The 15,906-nt window shown below is 48.5% G+C and overlaps 1 protein-coding gene across 2 annotated transcripts in view; it reads left to right on the top strand.

The window, feature by feature from the left end:
• Positions 1-15,906, top strand: part of LOC124046168 (kelch-like protein 17) — a 56,467-nt gene that overhangs the window by 14,995 nt on the left and 25,566 nt on the right. The window contains exon 4 of one of the 2 annotated variants that reach the window (XM_046366248.1): positions 2,020-2,241. The exons of the other annotated variant lie outside the window; for it this stretch is intronic. Coding sequence (XP_046222204.1) covers positions 2,020-2,241 — 222 coding nt within the window. The remainder of the gene's footprint in view (positions 1-2,019; positions 2,242-15,906) is intronic. 2 annotated transcript variants of the gene reach the window in all.

Below are 15,906 nucleotides of genomic sequence, written 5' to 3' on the forward strand. Positions count from 1 at the left end.
CACCCATTGGAACCAGACTTTATGTAAAAGTGGGAGTACAATGGAATAACAAAGTGTAGTCTCAGCAAGCACATTACTTTTCCGTTCTGCCTTTTTGGCCCTGTTGTTTTTATGCGAATAAAGGTATACCATATAAAAAAAATCAGGACAGCTGATGGTTTGGTACAAGTTTATATTTGCCTAAAGATAATTTGTTTGTCCGACAAGGTGGGATCTTTTTGTGTCGGTAAAATGTATTCTGTGAGAAATGGTGGTGGAAACTCATTTATATGCAAATATAGATAGAATAACCATATCAAAGTAAACCTGGATTCACATGATGATATGGTGTGTGGTCCTTCCACTATGACTTGGGAAACCATGCAGTGTATTAGGTTACAGATGAAATACGTTATTCTGAACTTCACAGGGTGGTGAGTTTGATGCTCCTTTCCAATACATATTGAGAGTCTTATTCTGGTGACAGGATCGATGCTTGACTGCCGTTCTCGATTTGATCAGTAATAATCTCATGTAGATTAGCCTACCCAAACTGTAGACTGTCTTCCAGCTGTTGGCTAGAGCACATGTACCAAGACCAGAGTAGGGACATTTGCTATTTAACCTAACAGTTTTAGTCAAAAATACAATGGAAACACATTGAACTTAATTTATTTTTATTCAGTACATTTAAACTTAAGCAAAAAAAAGAAAAAAAATTATGCTCTACGGCATAACACACTGATTTTTATCTGCAAGTCCGTTTGGTGGAAACACACCACTGGTGAAAAAATGCACATGTTTTCTTCATGCATATTTTAGAATATTCGCATGAAAATATGTCGCCAATTGGATAGAAACCGAGCTGCTGTCACTATCAAAATGTTTCAAATCTGTCTCGGCAGCATACATATTTGATGTAACAAGGGTAGAAATAGCTTATTGGGTCGATATTACCAACCAAGCAGAGCTGTTTCATCGAGGTACAAATATCCTGTGCTTTTTCAATTTACACACAGTCACATATAAACACAGCTTGGCTACATTGTAACCGTGACGCGGCCGTGGTCCACTCTCATGGGGCTCAGCCAGGCTGTTTACTTTTGTAACTGAATGAAAACAACATTTTGGCAATGTGGTTTAAACCAATTTATTTTGGGGAAATGGTTGGCAAAAATGCCAAATGCCAAATGGTTCTAAATACCTGTAAACAGCTTGGGGAGAAAAGTTATTTCACCGATGTAATATTAGGCCTCATGATTATTTCTCACTATCTACTTGTCAGCTACTCATTGACAGCCGCCAGCTACCGGACACGCCGTTTTCCGCAACGGTGTTAGGCTGAAGGAAGGCTACTCAGTCAGTGGGAGAATCTCAAGTGTAAACTCCTCACGTCCCCTGTCCTCGCCTCCTTCTCAAATCGCATTGGATGAGAAAGCCAGAGGTGCCGCCCCTCTGACCTTCTCCTCCAATGAGTTTTGTGAAGGAGGTGAGGAGAGAGGACTCCAGCAATTTGAGGTTCTCTCAGAGGCTGCGATACAGCAAAGCCTTATCAGACATGCTCGTGCTCATCAAGGTTCTTACAGGCAACGTGACATGGCAAACTTTGCTCGTGGTGCTGCCTCTCAAATGATATGTAACAACACCCTGTGTGCATCCGACATGAAACAGTGATACAAATGTTCGTTTTTTTTTAACACCAGTGGTGCAGCGAGTGCTTTCTAACTGCACTGAGCCAAAACAGTGGAGCAAGGGAGTGAAGCATCGGTTTCAAGTGGGCCAAACCATTCATCTTGAGGCAACGAGGGGGAAGGGGTGCAAAATGGAATCTGTTACTTCCATTTTGATCTATTATATAATAATGTATTTTAAGACTAGTGAAAAACACTACTAATCATTTTGAAAATGAGAAATTACCTAATGGATCATGATACTTTTCTGGTAAAAAAAAAAGTGGGGGTGCAAAAACTGCAGCAGCTACGTTTGCTACATCGCTCAGGCGTCTATGGCTCCCCCCCGATCGTCCTCTTTTTCTTCTAGACCTTACTCCCAGCGGCCAGCCTGCTGCAGCTCAACGGGGTGAGGGACGCCTGCTGTAAGTTCCTCCTCAGCCAGCTGGACCCCTCTAACTGCCTGGGTATCCGCGGCTTCGCAGACACGCACTCCTGCAGCGACCTGCTCAAGTCGGCGCACAAGTACGTCCTGCAGCACTTCGTGGAGGTGTCCAAGACCGAGGAGTTCATGCTGCTGCCGCTGAAACAGGTAGAGGCCAGACAGAATACTGAGCTAGCATGTCATATGCCTTTCCTTACAGAATGACGTGACAACGATGGGATCTTATTTTTGTCATTGTTTTGCATTGGAGTTGTTGAAAGTTATTGTGGCACTTTGGTTTATGACTTGTGCGCTGATGTTGGGAGCTCTAGGCACACTAGGAATATAAACCCTTTCACCTCTTAATCGATCAAGGTGATCTACAGTGCTGTCCACTCGTCTGACAGTTATTGGTAAAGACAAAACAAAGATGCTCAGCTGCACTGGGATGCATTAGTCTCCTCCCACTCTGACTGTCCCTCTGTTTCCTGCAGAAAGAGGAGAACATCTTGTCATGTTCTATCCTTTCCTCAACCCCCTGAAGGTCCTTCATAGAGCAAGCAGCAAAGACGAGAGTGTGTAGTTGCCTTTTGAACACTCATTAAACGAAGACCTCGCTCCATCCTCGGCTCCTTGTCAATCAGTGTCTCTTGTAGTTTTACTCATCATGCTCTCCGTCTAGTTTTTCTGTCATAGCAGCTCAGCATAGCAGTCACTTGTTCATTGTCTGGACTTGTCCAATGACAGCCTAGTTTAGGGGTATGACCTGGAAGTGGTAATTAGGCAGAGCACTGCCAAGTATGGTTCATGTTCCAGACTGAGTACATTGCAGATGTGGCATTGCATCGACCAATGGTTGCTTGCCACATCATCGACTGCGCAGTCGGTAATCCGATTTCTATTGGGTAATTCCACGAAAGGATACAGCTAGAATATTTTTTTTGTATCCGAATGTTCTGGCAATTCTCACATAGAAATGTCATTGGGAGGAAGGATCTTTGACTTGGTTTTCTTTCTGTACATGATACCTTTACATTTTAGTTGTCTTATCCGGAACGATTTACAAACGCAATTTAGGGTTAAGTGCCTTGCTCAAGCATAACGGACAACATATTTGTGTCATTATACTCCCTATACTGTAGTATGTCGAGGTCCTGTCAAAACACAATTACATTTATTTAACATGAAATATATCAATAATTGACAAGGACCCTTTTTGATTTCGTACATTTTAAGACATATAGTTTGTTATAATATACTGTACAAGTACATACAATTTCCAGAGTGGGCTCCCTGCTCATTTTGAAGTGTTTATACGTTTAATGAGCAACATCAACACAGTGAATGGGGAAATGGATTAAAAAGGAACTCCCTCTGTTGTGATTTGGTTATAATGTCAATTCTATGTATATATAAAATGGGTCATAGCTTCAAAACTAAGTTTGACAATTTGCCAGTTTATCAACTTCCCCCCCAAAAAAAGATCCTAAACAAATGCAGTGTATGATATACCAGTCTTTACTTTTTACCAATGTAAAAAAAACGGTTTCAAACGTTACTACATAAGACCAAATCCAGGTGTTGAGACACATATTGTTCCAAACAATACGTATAAAAATAAGCTAAATCAAATAGGGTACTTTTTTGTTTTCAAAATCTAGACATAATCCATATGTTAGAGCTTAATGAAACCATGATGTTGCATGTATCGCGTACGATTCCCGGATCATAAGGTCTTACACGACGCATGTAGAGGTCTGAAAAAAGGTCCTCAAAAATAACTCTTCGTCATGAATTTCCCCCAAAAATGGTTTGTGATACAAATGTCACAAGCATGTCAAACATCCTTCCTCCCAATTAAGTTTCTATGTGAGAATTGCCAGAACAATATAAGATATCCAACATTTTTGGGGGTCCTGGCACGGAATCGTAATGTTTAGCTCATACGTTAAACACCCATCGAGCCGTTGTAAGATCCGGCATGCGTCTTGAAGCCTAGAACACGGCCATGGTGTATGTACCGCCAAGAGACTGAAACACCTACAGGAACCCGCATCCATGAAAAGCGAATGGGGAAGTAGCGACCTAGCATGTGGACAGATGTGAACGCTCATTTCATCCTGATGAGTTGAGGGGTAGGAGTCAGTAGTCTCTGTTAGGGTCTGAGTTGGGGTTAGCAGCGTGCCTAGTTGTGTTGGTGAACATCCGTTTTTCGAGACAATATCAGAGACGGGACAGGTCAAGCTATGTGATAGCTGTGACAGCACCAGCTGTTAGGATTTTCCTCCTGACTGAAACACCACACTAACGATTTGATTGCTCTTTAATTCTCTTCCATCTCAATGTTACCCAGCCAGATTGAAATGAATTGGGCACTATCCATTAGCCAAGAGTAGAATGAGTAGGCTTAGTGACATCCGAAACGGAGCTGTAGGGCTGCCAGCTGTGACTCTGCTCTCTCTTTTGCTTTCTCTTTGTATTCCTTTGTCTCTCTGTCTCTGTCTCTGTCTCTCTCTCTCTCTCTCTCTCTCTCTCTCTCTCTCTCTTTGTGTCGCTCTCTACTTTCTGCCTCTCTTTTTCTTCCTTTGTCTTTCTGCAGCGGTCGTGTGCCAGTCACAGATCTGCACAGGGGCAGGATTTATTTACCTGCTCTAAGTGTTTTTGAGCTCCCTGAGCCATATGAAAAGCGCCCCCACATTTTGGGGCAACTGGAGTTTTGACTAGACCTTATGGTCATCTACTACACAGTGTTATTGCTCACATACACAGATATTTGGTTTATTCATGTTTTTAAATATACATTTTGTATCTGTTCTTTCTGGCTCTCTCAAACACGCTCTCTGGTACACTTTACATGACAGACACATTGTCTGTCTGGCTCTGTACTGTGCTGCTCTGTACTGTGCTGACTCTGTACTGTACTGACTCTGTACTGTGCTGGCTCTGTACTGTACTGACTCTGTACTGTACTGACTCTGTACTGTGCTGCTCTGTACTGTACTGACTCTGTACTGTGCTGCTCTGTACTGTGCTGCTCTGTACTGTACTGACTCTGTACTGTACTGACTCTGTACTGTACTGACTCTGTACTGTGCTGCTCTGTACTGTACTGACTCTGTACTGTGCTGGCTCTGTACTGACTGTACTGTGCTGCTCTGTACTGTACTGACTCTGTACTGTGCTGCTCTGTACTGTGCTGGCTCTGTACTGTACTGACTCTGTACTGACTCTGTACTGTACTGACTCTGTACTGTGCTGGCTCTGTACTGTACTGACTGTACTGTGCTGCTCTGTACTGTGCTGCTCTGTACTGGCTCTGTACTGTACTGACTCTGTACTGTGCTGCACTGTACTGGCTCTGTACTGTACTGACTCTGTACTGTGCTGGCTCTGTACTGTACTGACTCTGTACTGTGCTGCACTGTACTGGCTCTGTACTGTACTGACTCTGTACTGTGCTGCTCTGTACTGTGCTGCTCTGTACTGTGCTGCTCTGTACTGTGCTGGCTCTGTACTGTACTGACTGTACTGTGCTGCTCTGTACTGTACTGACTCTGTACTGTGCTGTTCTGTACTGTGCTGGCTCTGTACTGTACTGACTGTACTGTGCTGCTCTGTACTGTGCTGCTCTGTACTGTGCTGACTCTGTACTGTGCTGCTCTGTACTGTGCTGCACTGTACTGGCTCTGTACTGTACTGACTCTGTACTGTGCTGCACTGTACTGGCTCTGTACTGTACTGACTCTGTACTGTGCTGCTCTGTACTGTGCTGCTCTGTACTGTGCTGGCTCTGTACTGTACTGACTGTACTGTGCTGCTCTGTACTGTGCTGACTATGTACTGTGCTGCTCTGTACTGTGCTGGCTCTGTACTGTACTGACTGTACTGTGCTGCTCTGTACTGTGCTGCTCTGTACTGTGCTGACTCTGTACTGTGCTGCTCTGTACTGTGCTGCACTGTACTGGCTCTGTACTGTACTGACTCTGTACTGTGCTGCACTGTACTGGCTCTGTACTGTACTGACTCTGTACTGTACTGTGCTGCTCTGTACTGTGCTGCTCTGTACTGTGCTGGCTCTGTACTGTACTGACTGTACTGTGCTGCTCTGTACTGTGCTGGCTCTGTACTGTGCTGCTCTGTACTGTGCTGGCACTGTACTGTGCTGCACTGTGCTGACTCTGTACTGTGCTGACTGTACTGTGCTGCTCTGTACTGTACTGACTCTGTACTGTGCTGCTCTGTACTGTACTGACTCTGTACTGTGCTGCTCTGTACTGTGCTGGCTCTGTACTGTACTGTGCTGCTCTGTACTGTGCTGGCACTGTACTGTGCTGCACTGTGCTGACTCTGTACTGTGCTGACTGTACTGTGCTGCTCTGTACTGTACTGACTCTGTACTGTGCTGCTCTGTACTGTGCTGGCTCTGTACTGTACTGACTGTACTGTGCTGCTCTGTACTGTACTGACTGTACTGTGCTGGCTCTGTACTGTGCTGCTCTGTACTGTGCTGGCTATGAACCGTACTGACTGTACTGTGCTGCTTTGTACTGTGCTGCTCTGTACTGTGCTGCTCTGTACTGTGCTGGCTCTGTACTGTACTTACTGTACTGACTCTGTACTGTACTGACTCTGTACTGTGCTGCTCTGTACTGTGCTGGCTCTGTACTGTGCTGACTCTGTACTGTGCTGCTCTGTACTGGCTCTGTACTGTACTGACTCTGTACTGTGCTGCTCTGTACTGTACTGACTCTGTACTGTGCTGCACTGTACTGGCTCTGTACTGTACTGGCTCTGTACTGTGCTGCTCTGTACTGTACTGACTCTGTACTGTGCTGGCTCTGTACTGTACTGACTGTACTGTGCTGCTCTGTACTGTACTGACTCTGTACTGTGCTGCTCTGTGCTGTACTGACTCTGTACTGTGATGCACTGTACTGTGCTGCACTGTACTGTGCTGCTCTGTACTGTACTGACTCTGTACTGTGCTGCTCTGTACTGTGCTGGCTCTGTACTGTACTGACTGTACTTTGCTGCTCTGTACTGTGCTGACTCTGTACTGTGCTGCTCTGTACTGTGCTGACTCTGTACTGTACTGGCTCTGTACTGTGCGGCTCTGTACTGTTCTGACTCTGTACTGTGCTGCTCTGTACTGTGCTGCTCTGTACTGTGCTGACTCTGTACTGTGCTGACTCTGTACTGCGCTGCTCTGTACTGCGCTGCTCTGTATTGTGCTGGCTCTGTGCTGCTCTGTATTGTGCGGGCTCTGTATTGTGCTGGCTCTGTACTGTGCTGACTCTGTACTGTGCTGACTCTGTACTGTGCTGACTCTGTACTGTGCTGGCTCTGTACTGTGCTGCTCTGTACTGTGCTGCTCTGTACTGTGCTGCTCTGTACTGTGCTGACTCTGTACTGACTCTGTACTGTGCTGCTCTGTACTGTGCTGCTCTGTACTGACTCTGTACTGTGCTGCTCTGTGCTGACTCTGTACTGTGCTGACTCTGTACTGTGCTGACTCTGTACTGTGCTGCTCTGTACTGTGCTGACTCTGTACTGTCTGGCTCTGTACTGTCTGGCTCTGTACTGTGCTGCTCTGTACTGTCTGGCTCTGTACTGTGCTGACTCTGTACTGTGCTGCTCTGTACTGTGCTGACTCTGTACTGTGCTGCTCTGTACTGTGCGGCTCTGTACTGTGCTGGCTCTGTACTGTGCTGGCTCTGTACTGTGCTGGCTCTGTACTGTGCTGGCTCTGTACTGTGCTGGCTCTGTACTGTGCTGCCCTGTACTGTGCTGGCTCTGTACTGTGCTGGCTCTGTACTGTGCTGCTCTGTCCTGTGCTGGCTCTGTCCTGTGCTGGCTCTGTACTGTGCTGGCTCTGTACTGTGCTGCTCTGTACTGACTCTGTACTGTGCTGACTCTGTACTGTGCTGCTCTGTACTGACTCTGTACTGTGCTGCTCTGTACTGGTGCTGCTCTGTACTGTGCTGCTCTGTACTGACTCTGTACTGTGCTGCTCTGTACTGACTCTGTACTGTGCTGCTCTGTACTGTGCTGCTCTGTACTGTCTGGCTCTGTACTGTGCTGCTCTGTACTGTGCGGCTCTGTACTGTGCGGCTCTGTACTGTGCGGCTCTGTACTGTGCTGACTCTGTACTGTGCTGCTCTGTACTGTGCTGGCTCTGTACTGTGCTGCTCTGTACTGTCTGGCTCTGTACTGTGCTGCTCTGTACTGTCTGGCTCTGTACTGTGCTGCTCTGTACTGTACTGACTCTGTACTGTGCTGACTCTGTACTGTACTGACTCTGTACTGTGCTGCTCTGTACTGTGCTGCTCTGTACTGTACTGACTCTGTACTGTACTGACTGTATTGTGCTGACTCTGTACTGTGCTGACTCTGTACTGTGCTGCTCTGTACTGTGCTGCTCTGTACTGTGCTGACTCTGTACTGTGCTGACTCTGTACTGCGCTGCTCTGTACTGCGCTGCTCTGTATTGTGCTGACTCTGTACTGTACTGGCTCTGTGCTGCTCTGTATTGTGCGGGCTCTGTATTGTGCTGGCTCTGTACTGTGCTGACTCTGTACTGTGCTGACTCTGTGCTGCTCTGTATTGTGCGGGCTCTGTATTGTGCTGACTCTGTACTGTGCTGGCTCTGTACTGTGCTGCTCTGTACTGTGCTGCTCTGTACTGTGCTGACTCTGTACTGTGCTGTCTGTACTGACTCTGTACTGTGCTGCTCTGTACTGTGCTGCTCTGTACTGTGCTGCTCTGTACTGACTCTGTACTGTGCTGACTCTGTACTGTGCTGCTCTGTGCTGACTCTGTACTGTGCTGACTCTGTACTGTGCTGACTCTGTACTGTGCTGACTCTGTACTGACTCTGTACTGTGCTGCTCTGTACTGTGCTGCTCTATACTGACTCTGTACTGTGCTGACTCTGTACTGTGCTGCTCTGTACTGACTCTGTACTGTGCTGACTCTGTATTGTCTGGCTCTGTACTGTCTGGCTCTGTACTGTGCTGCTCTGTACTGCCTGGCTCTGTACTGTGCTGCTCTGTACTGTCTGGCTCTGTACTGTGCTGACTCTGTACTGTGCTGACTCTGTACTGTGCTGCTCTGTACTGTGCTGCTCTGTACTGTCTGGCTCTGTACTGTGCTGCTCTGTACTGTGCTGGCTCTGTACTGTGCTGACTCTGTACTGTGCTGCCCTGTACTGTGCTGCCCTGTACTGTGCTGACTCTGTACTGTGCTGACTCTGTACTGTGCTGACTCTGTACTGTGCTGGCTCTGTACTGTGCTGGCTCTGTACTGTGCTGGCTCTGTACTGTGCTGGCTCTGTACTGTGCTGGCTCTGTACTGTGCTGCTCTGTACTGTGCTGCTCTGTACTGACTCTGTACTGTCCTGCTCTGTACTGAATCTGTACTGTGCTGACTCTGTACTGTGCTGCTCTGTACTGACTCTGTACTGTGCTGCTCTGTACTGACTCTGTACTGTGCTGCTCTGTACTGTGCTGCTCTGTACTGACTCTGTACTGTCCTGCTCTGTACTGAATCTGTACTGTGCTGCTCTGTACTGTGCTGCTCTGTACTGACTCTGTACTGTCTGGCTCTGTACTGTCTGGCTCTGTACTGTGCTGGATCTGTACTGTGCTGCTCTGTACTGTCTGGCTCTGCTGTGCTGACTACTGTGCTGGATCTGTACTGCTCTGTACTGTCTGGCTCTGTACTGTGCTGCTCTGTACTGTCTGGCTCTGTACTGTGCTGCTCTGTACTGTGCTGCTCTGTACTGTGCTGACTCTGTACTGTGCTGTCTGTACTGACTCTGTACTGACTCTGTACTGTGCTGCTCTGTACTGTGCTGCTCTATACTGACTCTGTACTGTGCTGACTCTGTACTGTGCTGCTCTGTACTGACTCTGTACTGTGCTGCTCTGTACTGTGCTGACTCTGTATTGTTTGGCTCTGTACTGTCTGGCTCTATACTGTGCTGCTCTGTACTGTCTGGCTCTGTACTGTGCTGCTCTGTACTGTCTGGCTCTGTACTGTGCTGACTCTGTACTGTGCTGGCTCTGTACTGTGCTGCTCTGTACTGTCTGGCTCTGTACTGTGCTGCTCTGTACTGTGCTGCTCTGTACTGTGCTGGCTCTGTACTGTGCTGGCTCTGTACTGTGCTGACTCTGTACTGTGCTGACTCTGTACTGTGCTGCCCTGTACTGTGCTGGCTCTGTACTGTGCTGGCTCTGTACTGTGCTGGCTCTGTACTGTGCTGACTCTGTCCTGTGCTGGCTCTACTGTGCTGGCTCTGTACTGTGCTGGCTCTGTACTGTGCTGGCTCTGTACTGTGCTGCTCTGTACTGTGCTGACTCTGTCCTGTGCTGGCTCTGTCCTGTGCTGGCTCTGTACTGTGCTGGCTCTGTACTGTGCTGGCTTTGTACTGTGCTGGCTCTGTACTGTGCTGGCTCTGTACTGTGCTGCTCTGTACTGACTCTGTACTGTGCTGACTCTGTACTGTGCTGACTCTGTACTGACTCTGTACTGTGCTGCTCTGTACTGACTATGTACTGACTCTGTACTGTGCTGCTCTGTATTGTGCTGGCTCTGTACTGTGCTGACTCTGTACTGTGCTGGCTCTGTACTGTGCTGCTCTGTACTGTGCTGCTCTGTACTGTGCTGACTCTGTACTGTGCTGTCTGTACTGACTCTGTACTGACTCTGTACTGTGCTGCTCTGTACTGACTCTGTACTGTGCTGACTCTGTACTGTGCTGCTCTGTGCTGACTCTGTACTGTGCTGACTCTGTACTGTGCTGACACTGTACTGTGCTGCTCTGTACTGTGCTGCTCTATACTGACTCTGTACTGTGCTGACTCTGTACTGTGCTGCTCTGTACTGACTCTGTACTGTGCTGCTCTGTACTGTGCTGACTCTGTACTGTCTGGCTCTGTACTGTGCTGCTCTGTACTGTGCTGCTCTGTACTGTGCTGACTCTGTACTGTGCTGGCTCTGTACTGTGCTGCTCTGTACTGTCTGGCTCTGTACTGTCTGGCTCTGTACTGTCTGGCTCTGTACTGTGCTGCTCTGTACTGTGCTGCTCTGTACTGTGCTGGCTCTGTACTGTACTTACTGTACTGACTCTGTACTGTACTGACTCTGTACTGTGCTGCTCTGTACTGTGCTGGCTCTGTACTGTGCTGACTCTGTACTGTGCTGCTCTGTACTGGCTCTGTACTGTACTGACTCTGTACTGTGCTGCTCTGTACTGTACTGACTCTGTACTGTGCTGCACTGTACTGGCTCTGTACTGTACTGGCTCTGTACTGTGCTGCTCTGTACTGTACTGACTCTGTACTGTGCTGGCTCTGTACTGTACTGACTGTACTGTGCTGCTCTGTACTGTACTGACTCTGTACTGTGCTGCTCTGTACTGTGCTGACTCTGTACTGTGCTGCTCTGTACTGTGCTGCACTGTACTGGCTCTGTACTGTACTGACTCTGTACTGTGCTGCACTGTACTGGCTCTGTACAGTACTGACTCTGTACTGTACTGTGCTGCTCTGTACTGTGCTGCTCTGTACTGTGCTGGCTCTGTACTGTACTGCCTGTACTGTGCTGCTCTGTACTGTGCTGGCTCTGTACTGTACTGTGCTGCTCTGTACTGTGCTGGCACTGTACTGTGCTGCACTGTGCTGACTCTGTACTGTGCTGACTGTACTGTGCTGCTCTGTACTGTACTGACTCTGTACTGTGCTGCTCTGTACTGTACTGACTCTGTACTGTGCTGCTCTGTACTGTGCTGGCTCTGTACTGTACTGTGCTGCTCTGTACTGTGCTGGCACTGTACTGTGCTGCACTGTGCTGACTCTGTACTGTGCTGACTGTACTGTGCTGCTCTGTACTGTACTGACTCTGTACTGTGCTGCTCTGTACTGTGCTGGCTCTGTACTGTACTGACTGTACTGTGCTGCTCTGTACTGTACTGACTGTACTGTGCTGGCTCTGTACTGTGCTGCTCTGTACTGTGCTGGCTATGAACCGTACTGACTGTACTGTGCTGCTTTGTACTGTGCTGCACTGTACTGGCTCTGTACTGTACTGGCTCTGTACTGTGCTGCTCTGTACTGTGCTGCTCTGTACTGTGCTGGCTCTGTACTGTACTTACTGTACTGACTCTGTACTGTACTGACTCTGTACTGTGCTGCTCTGTACTGTGCTGGCTCTGTACTGTGCTGACTCTGTACTGTGCTGCTCTGTACTGGCTCTGTACTGTACTGACTCTGTACTGTGCTGCTCTGTACTGTACTGACTCTGTACTGTGCTGCACTGTACTGGCTCTGTACTGTACTGGCTCTGTACTGTACTGCTCTGTACTGTACTGGCTCTGTACTGTGCTGGCTCTGTACTGTACTGACTGTACTGTGCTGCTCTGTACTGTACTGACTCTGTACTGTGCTGCTCTGTGCTGTACTGACTCTGTACTGTGCTGCACTGTACTGTGCTGCACTGTACTGTGCTGCTCTGTACTGTACTGACTCTGTACTGTGCTGCTCTGTACTGTGCTGGCTCTGTACTGTACTGACTGTACTGTGCTGCTCTGTACTGTGCTGACTCTGTACTGTGCTGCTCTGTACTGTGCTGACTCTGTACTGTACTGGCTCTGTACTGTGCGGCTCTGTACTGTTCTGACTCTGTACTGTGCTGCTCTGTACTGTGCTGCTCTGTACTGTGCTGACTCTGTACTGTGCTGACTCTGTACTGCGCTGCTCTGTACTGCGCTGCTCTGTATTGTGCTGACTCTGTACTGTACTGGCTCTGTGCTGCTCTGTATTGTGCGGGCTCTGTATTGTGCTGGCTCTGTACTGTGCTGACTCTGTACTGTGCTGACTCTGTACTGTGCTGCTCTGTACTGTGCTGCTCTGTACTGTGCTGCTCTGTACTGTGCTGACTCTGTACTGTGCTGTCTGTACTGACTCTGTACTGACTCTGTACTGTGCTGCTCTGTACTGTGCTGCTCTATACTGACTCTGTACTGTGCTGACTCTGTACTGTGCTGCTCTGTACTGACTCTGTACTGTGCTGCTCTGTACTGTGCTGACTCTGTATTGTTTGGCTCTGTACTGTCTGGCTCTGTACTGTGCTGCTCTGTACTGTCTGGCTCTGTACTGTGCTGCTCTGTACTGTCTGGCTCTGTACTGTGCTGACTCTGTACTGTGCTGGCTCTGTACTGTGCTGCTCTGTACTGTCTGGCTCTGTACTGTGCTGCTCTGTACTGTGCTGCTCTGTACTGTGCTGGCTCTGTACTGTGCTGGCTCTGTACTGTGCTGACTCTGTACTGTGCTGACTCTGTACTGTGCTGCCCTGTACTGTGCTGGCTCTGTACTGTGCTGGCTCTGTACTGTGCTGGCTCTGTACTGTGCTGACTCTGTCCTGTGCTGGCTCTACTGTGCTGGCTCTGTACTGTGCTGGCTCTGTACTGTGCTGGCTCTGTACTGTGCTGCTCTGTACTGTGCTGACTCTGTCCTGTGCTGGCTCTGTACTGTGCTGGCTCTGTACTGTGCTGGCTTTGTACTGTGCTGGCTCTGTACTGTGCTGGCTCTGTACTGTGCTGCTCTGTACTGACTCGGTACTGTGCTGACTCTGTACTGTGCTGCTCTGTACTGACTCTGTACTGTGCTGACTCTGTACTGTGCTGACTCTGTACTGACTCTGTACTGTGCTGCTCTGTACTGTGCTGCTCTATACTGACTATGTACTGACTCTGTACTGTGCTGCTCTGTATTGTGCTGACTCTGTACTGTGCTGGCTCTGTACTGTGCTGCTCTGTACTGTGCTGACTCTGTACTGTGCTGCTCTGTACTGACTCTGTACTGTGCTGACTCTGTACTGTGCTGCTCTGTGCTGACTCTGTACTGTGCTGACTCTGTACTGTGCTGACTCTGTACTGTGCTGCTCTGTACTGTGCTGCTCTATACTGACTCTGTACTGTGCTGACTCTGTACTGTGCTGCTCTGTACTGACTCTGTACTGTGCTGCTCTGTACTGTGCTGACTCTGTACTGTCTGGCTCTGTACTGTGCTGCTCTGTACTGTGCTGCTCTGTACTGTGCTGCTCTGTACTGTGCTGACTCTGTACTGTGCTGGCTCTGTACTGTGCTGCTCTGTACTGTCTGGCTCTGTACTGTCTGGCTCTGTACTGTCTGGCTCTGTACTGTGCTGCTCTGTACTGTGCTGCTCTGTACTGTGCTGGCTCTGTACTGTACTTACTGTACTGACTCTGTACTGTACTGACTCTGTACTGTGCTGCTCTGTACTGTGCTGGCTCTGTACTGTGCTGACTCTGTACTGTGCTGCTCTGTACTGGCTCTGTACTGTACTGACTCTGTACTGTGCTGCTCTGTACTGTACTGACTCTGTACTGTGCTGCACTGTACTGGCTCTGTACTGTACTGGCTCTGTACTGTGCTGCTCTGTACTGTACTGACTCTATACTGTGCTGGCTCTGTACTGTACTGACTGTACTGTGCTGCTCTGTACTGTACTGACTCTGTACTGTGCTGCTCTGTACTGTGCTGACTCTGTACTGTGCTGCTCTGTACTGTGCTGCACTGTACTGGCTCTGTACTGTACTGACTCTGTACTGTGCTGCACTGTACTGGCTCTGTACAGTACTGACTCTGTACTGTACTGTGCTGCTCTGTACTGTGCTGCTCTGTACTGTGCTGGCTCTGTACTGTACTGACTGTACTGTGCTGCTCTGTACTGTGCTGGCTCTGTACTGTACTGTGCTGCTCTGTACTGTGCTGGCACTGGACTGTGCTGCACTGTGCTGACTCTGTACTGTGCTGACTGTACTGTGCTGCTCTGTACTGTACTGACTCTGTACTGTGCTGCTCTGTACTGTACTGACTCTGTACTGTGCTGCTCTGTACTGTGCTGGCTCTGTACTGTACTGTGCTGCTCTGTACTGTGCTGGCACTGTACTGTGCTGCACTGTGCTGACTCTGTACTGTGCTGACTGTACTGTGCTGCTCTGTACTGTACTGACTCTGTACTGTGCTGCTCTGTACTGTGCTGGCTCTGTACTGTACTGACTGTACTGTGCTGCTCTGTACTGTACTGACTGTACTGTGCTGGCTCTGTACTGTGCTGCTCTGTACTGTGCTGGCTATGAACCGTACTGACTGCACTGTACTGGCTCTGTACTGTACTGGCTCTGTACTGTGCTGCTCTGTACTGTGCTGCTCTGTACTGTGCTGGCTCTGTACTGTACTTACTGTACTGACTCTGTACTGTACTGACTCTGTACTGTGCTGCTCTGTACTGTGCTGGCTCTGTACTGTGCTGACTCTGTACTGTGCTGCTCTGTACTGGCTCTGTACTGTACTGACTCTGTACTGTGCTGCTCTGTACTGTACTGACTCTGTACTGTGCTGCACTGTACTGGCTCTGTACTGTACTGGCTCTGTACTGTACTGCTCTGTACTGTACTGACTCTGTACTGTGCTGGCTCTGTACTGTACTGACTGTACTGTGCTGCTCTGTACTGTACTGACTCTGTACTGTGCTGCTCTGTGCTGTACTGACTCTGTACTGTGATGCACTGTACTGTGCTGCTCTGTACTGTGCTGCTCTGTAATGTACTGACTCTGTACTGTGCTGCTCTGTACTGTGCTGGCTCTGTACTGTACTGACTGTACTGTGCTGCTCTGTACTGTGCTGACTCTGTACTGTGCTGCTCTGTACTGTGCTGACTCTGTACTGTACTGGCTCTGTACTGTGCGGCTCTGTACTGTTCTGACTCTGTACTGTGCTGCTCTGTACTGTGCTGACTCTGTACTGTGCT

The sequence above is a fragment of the Oncorhynchus gorbuscha genome, linkage group LG10 (genome assembly GCF_021184085.1).
Source record: "Oncorhynchus gorbuscha isolate QuinsamMale2020 ecotype Even-year linkage group LG10, OgorEven_v1.0, whole genome shotgun sequence".
Classification (NCBI taxonomy): domain Eukaryota; kingdom Metazoa; phylum Chordata; class Actinopteri; order Salmoniformes; family Salmonidae; genus Oncorhynchus; species Oncorhynchus gorbuscha.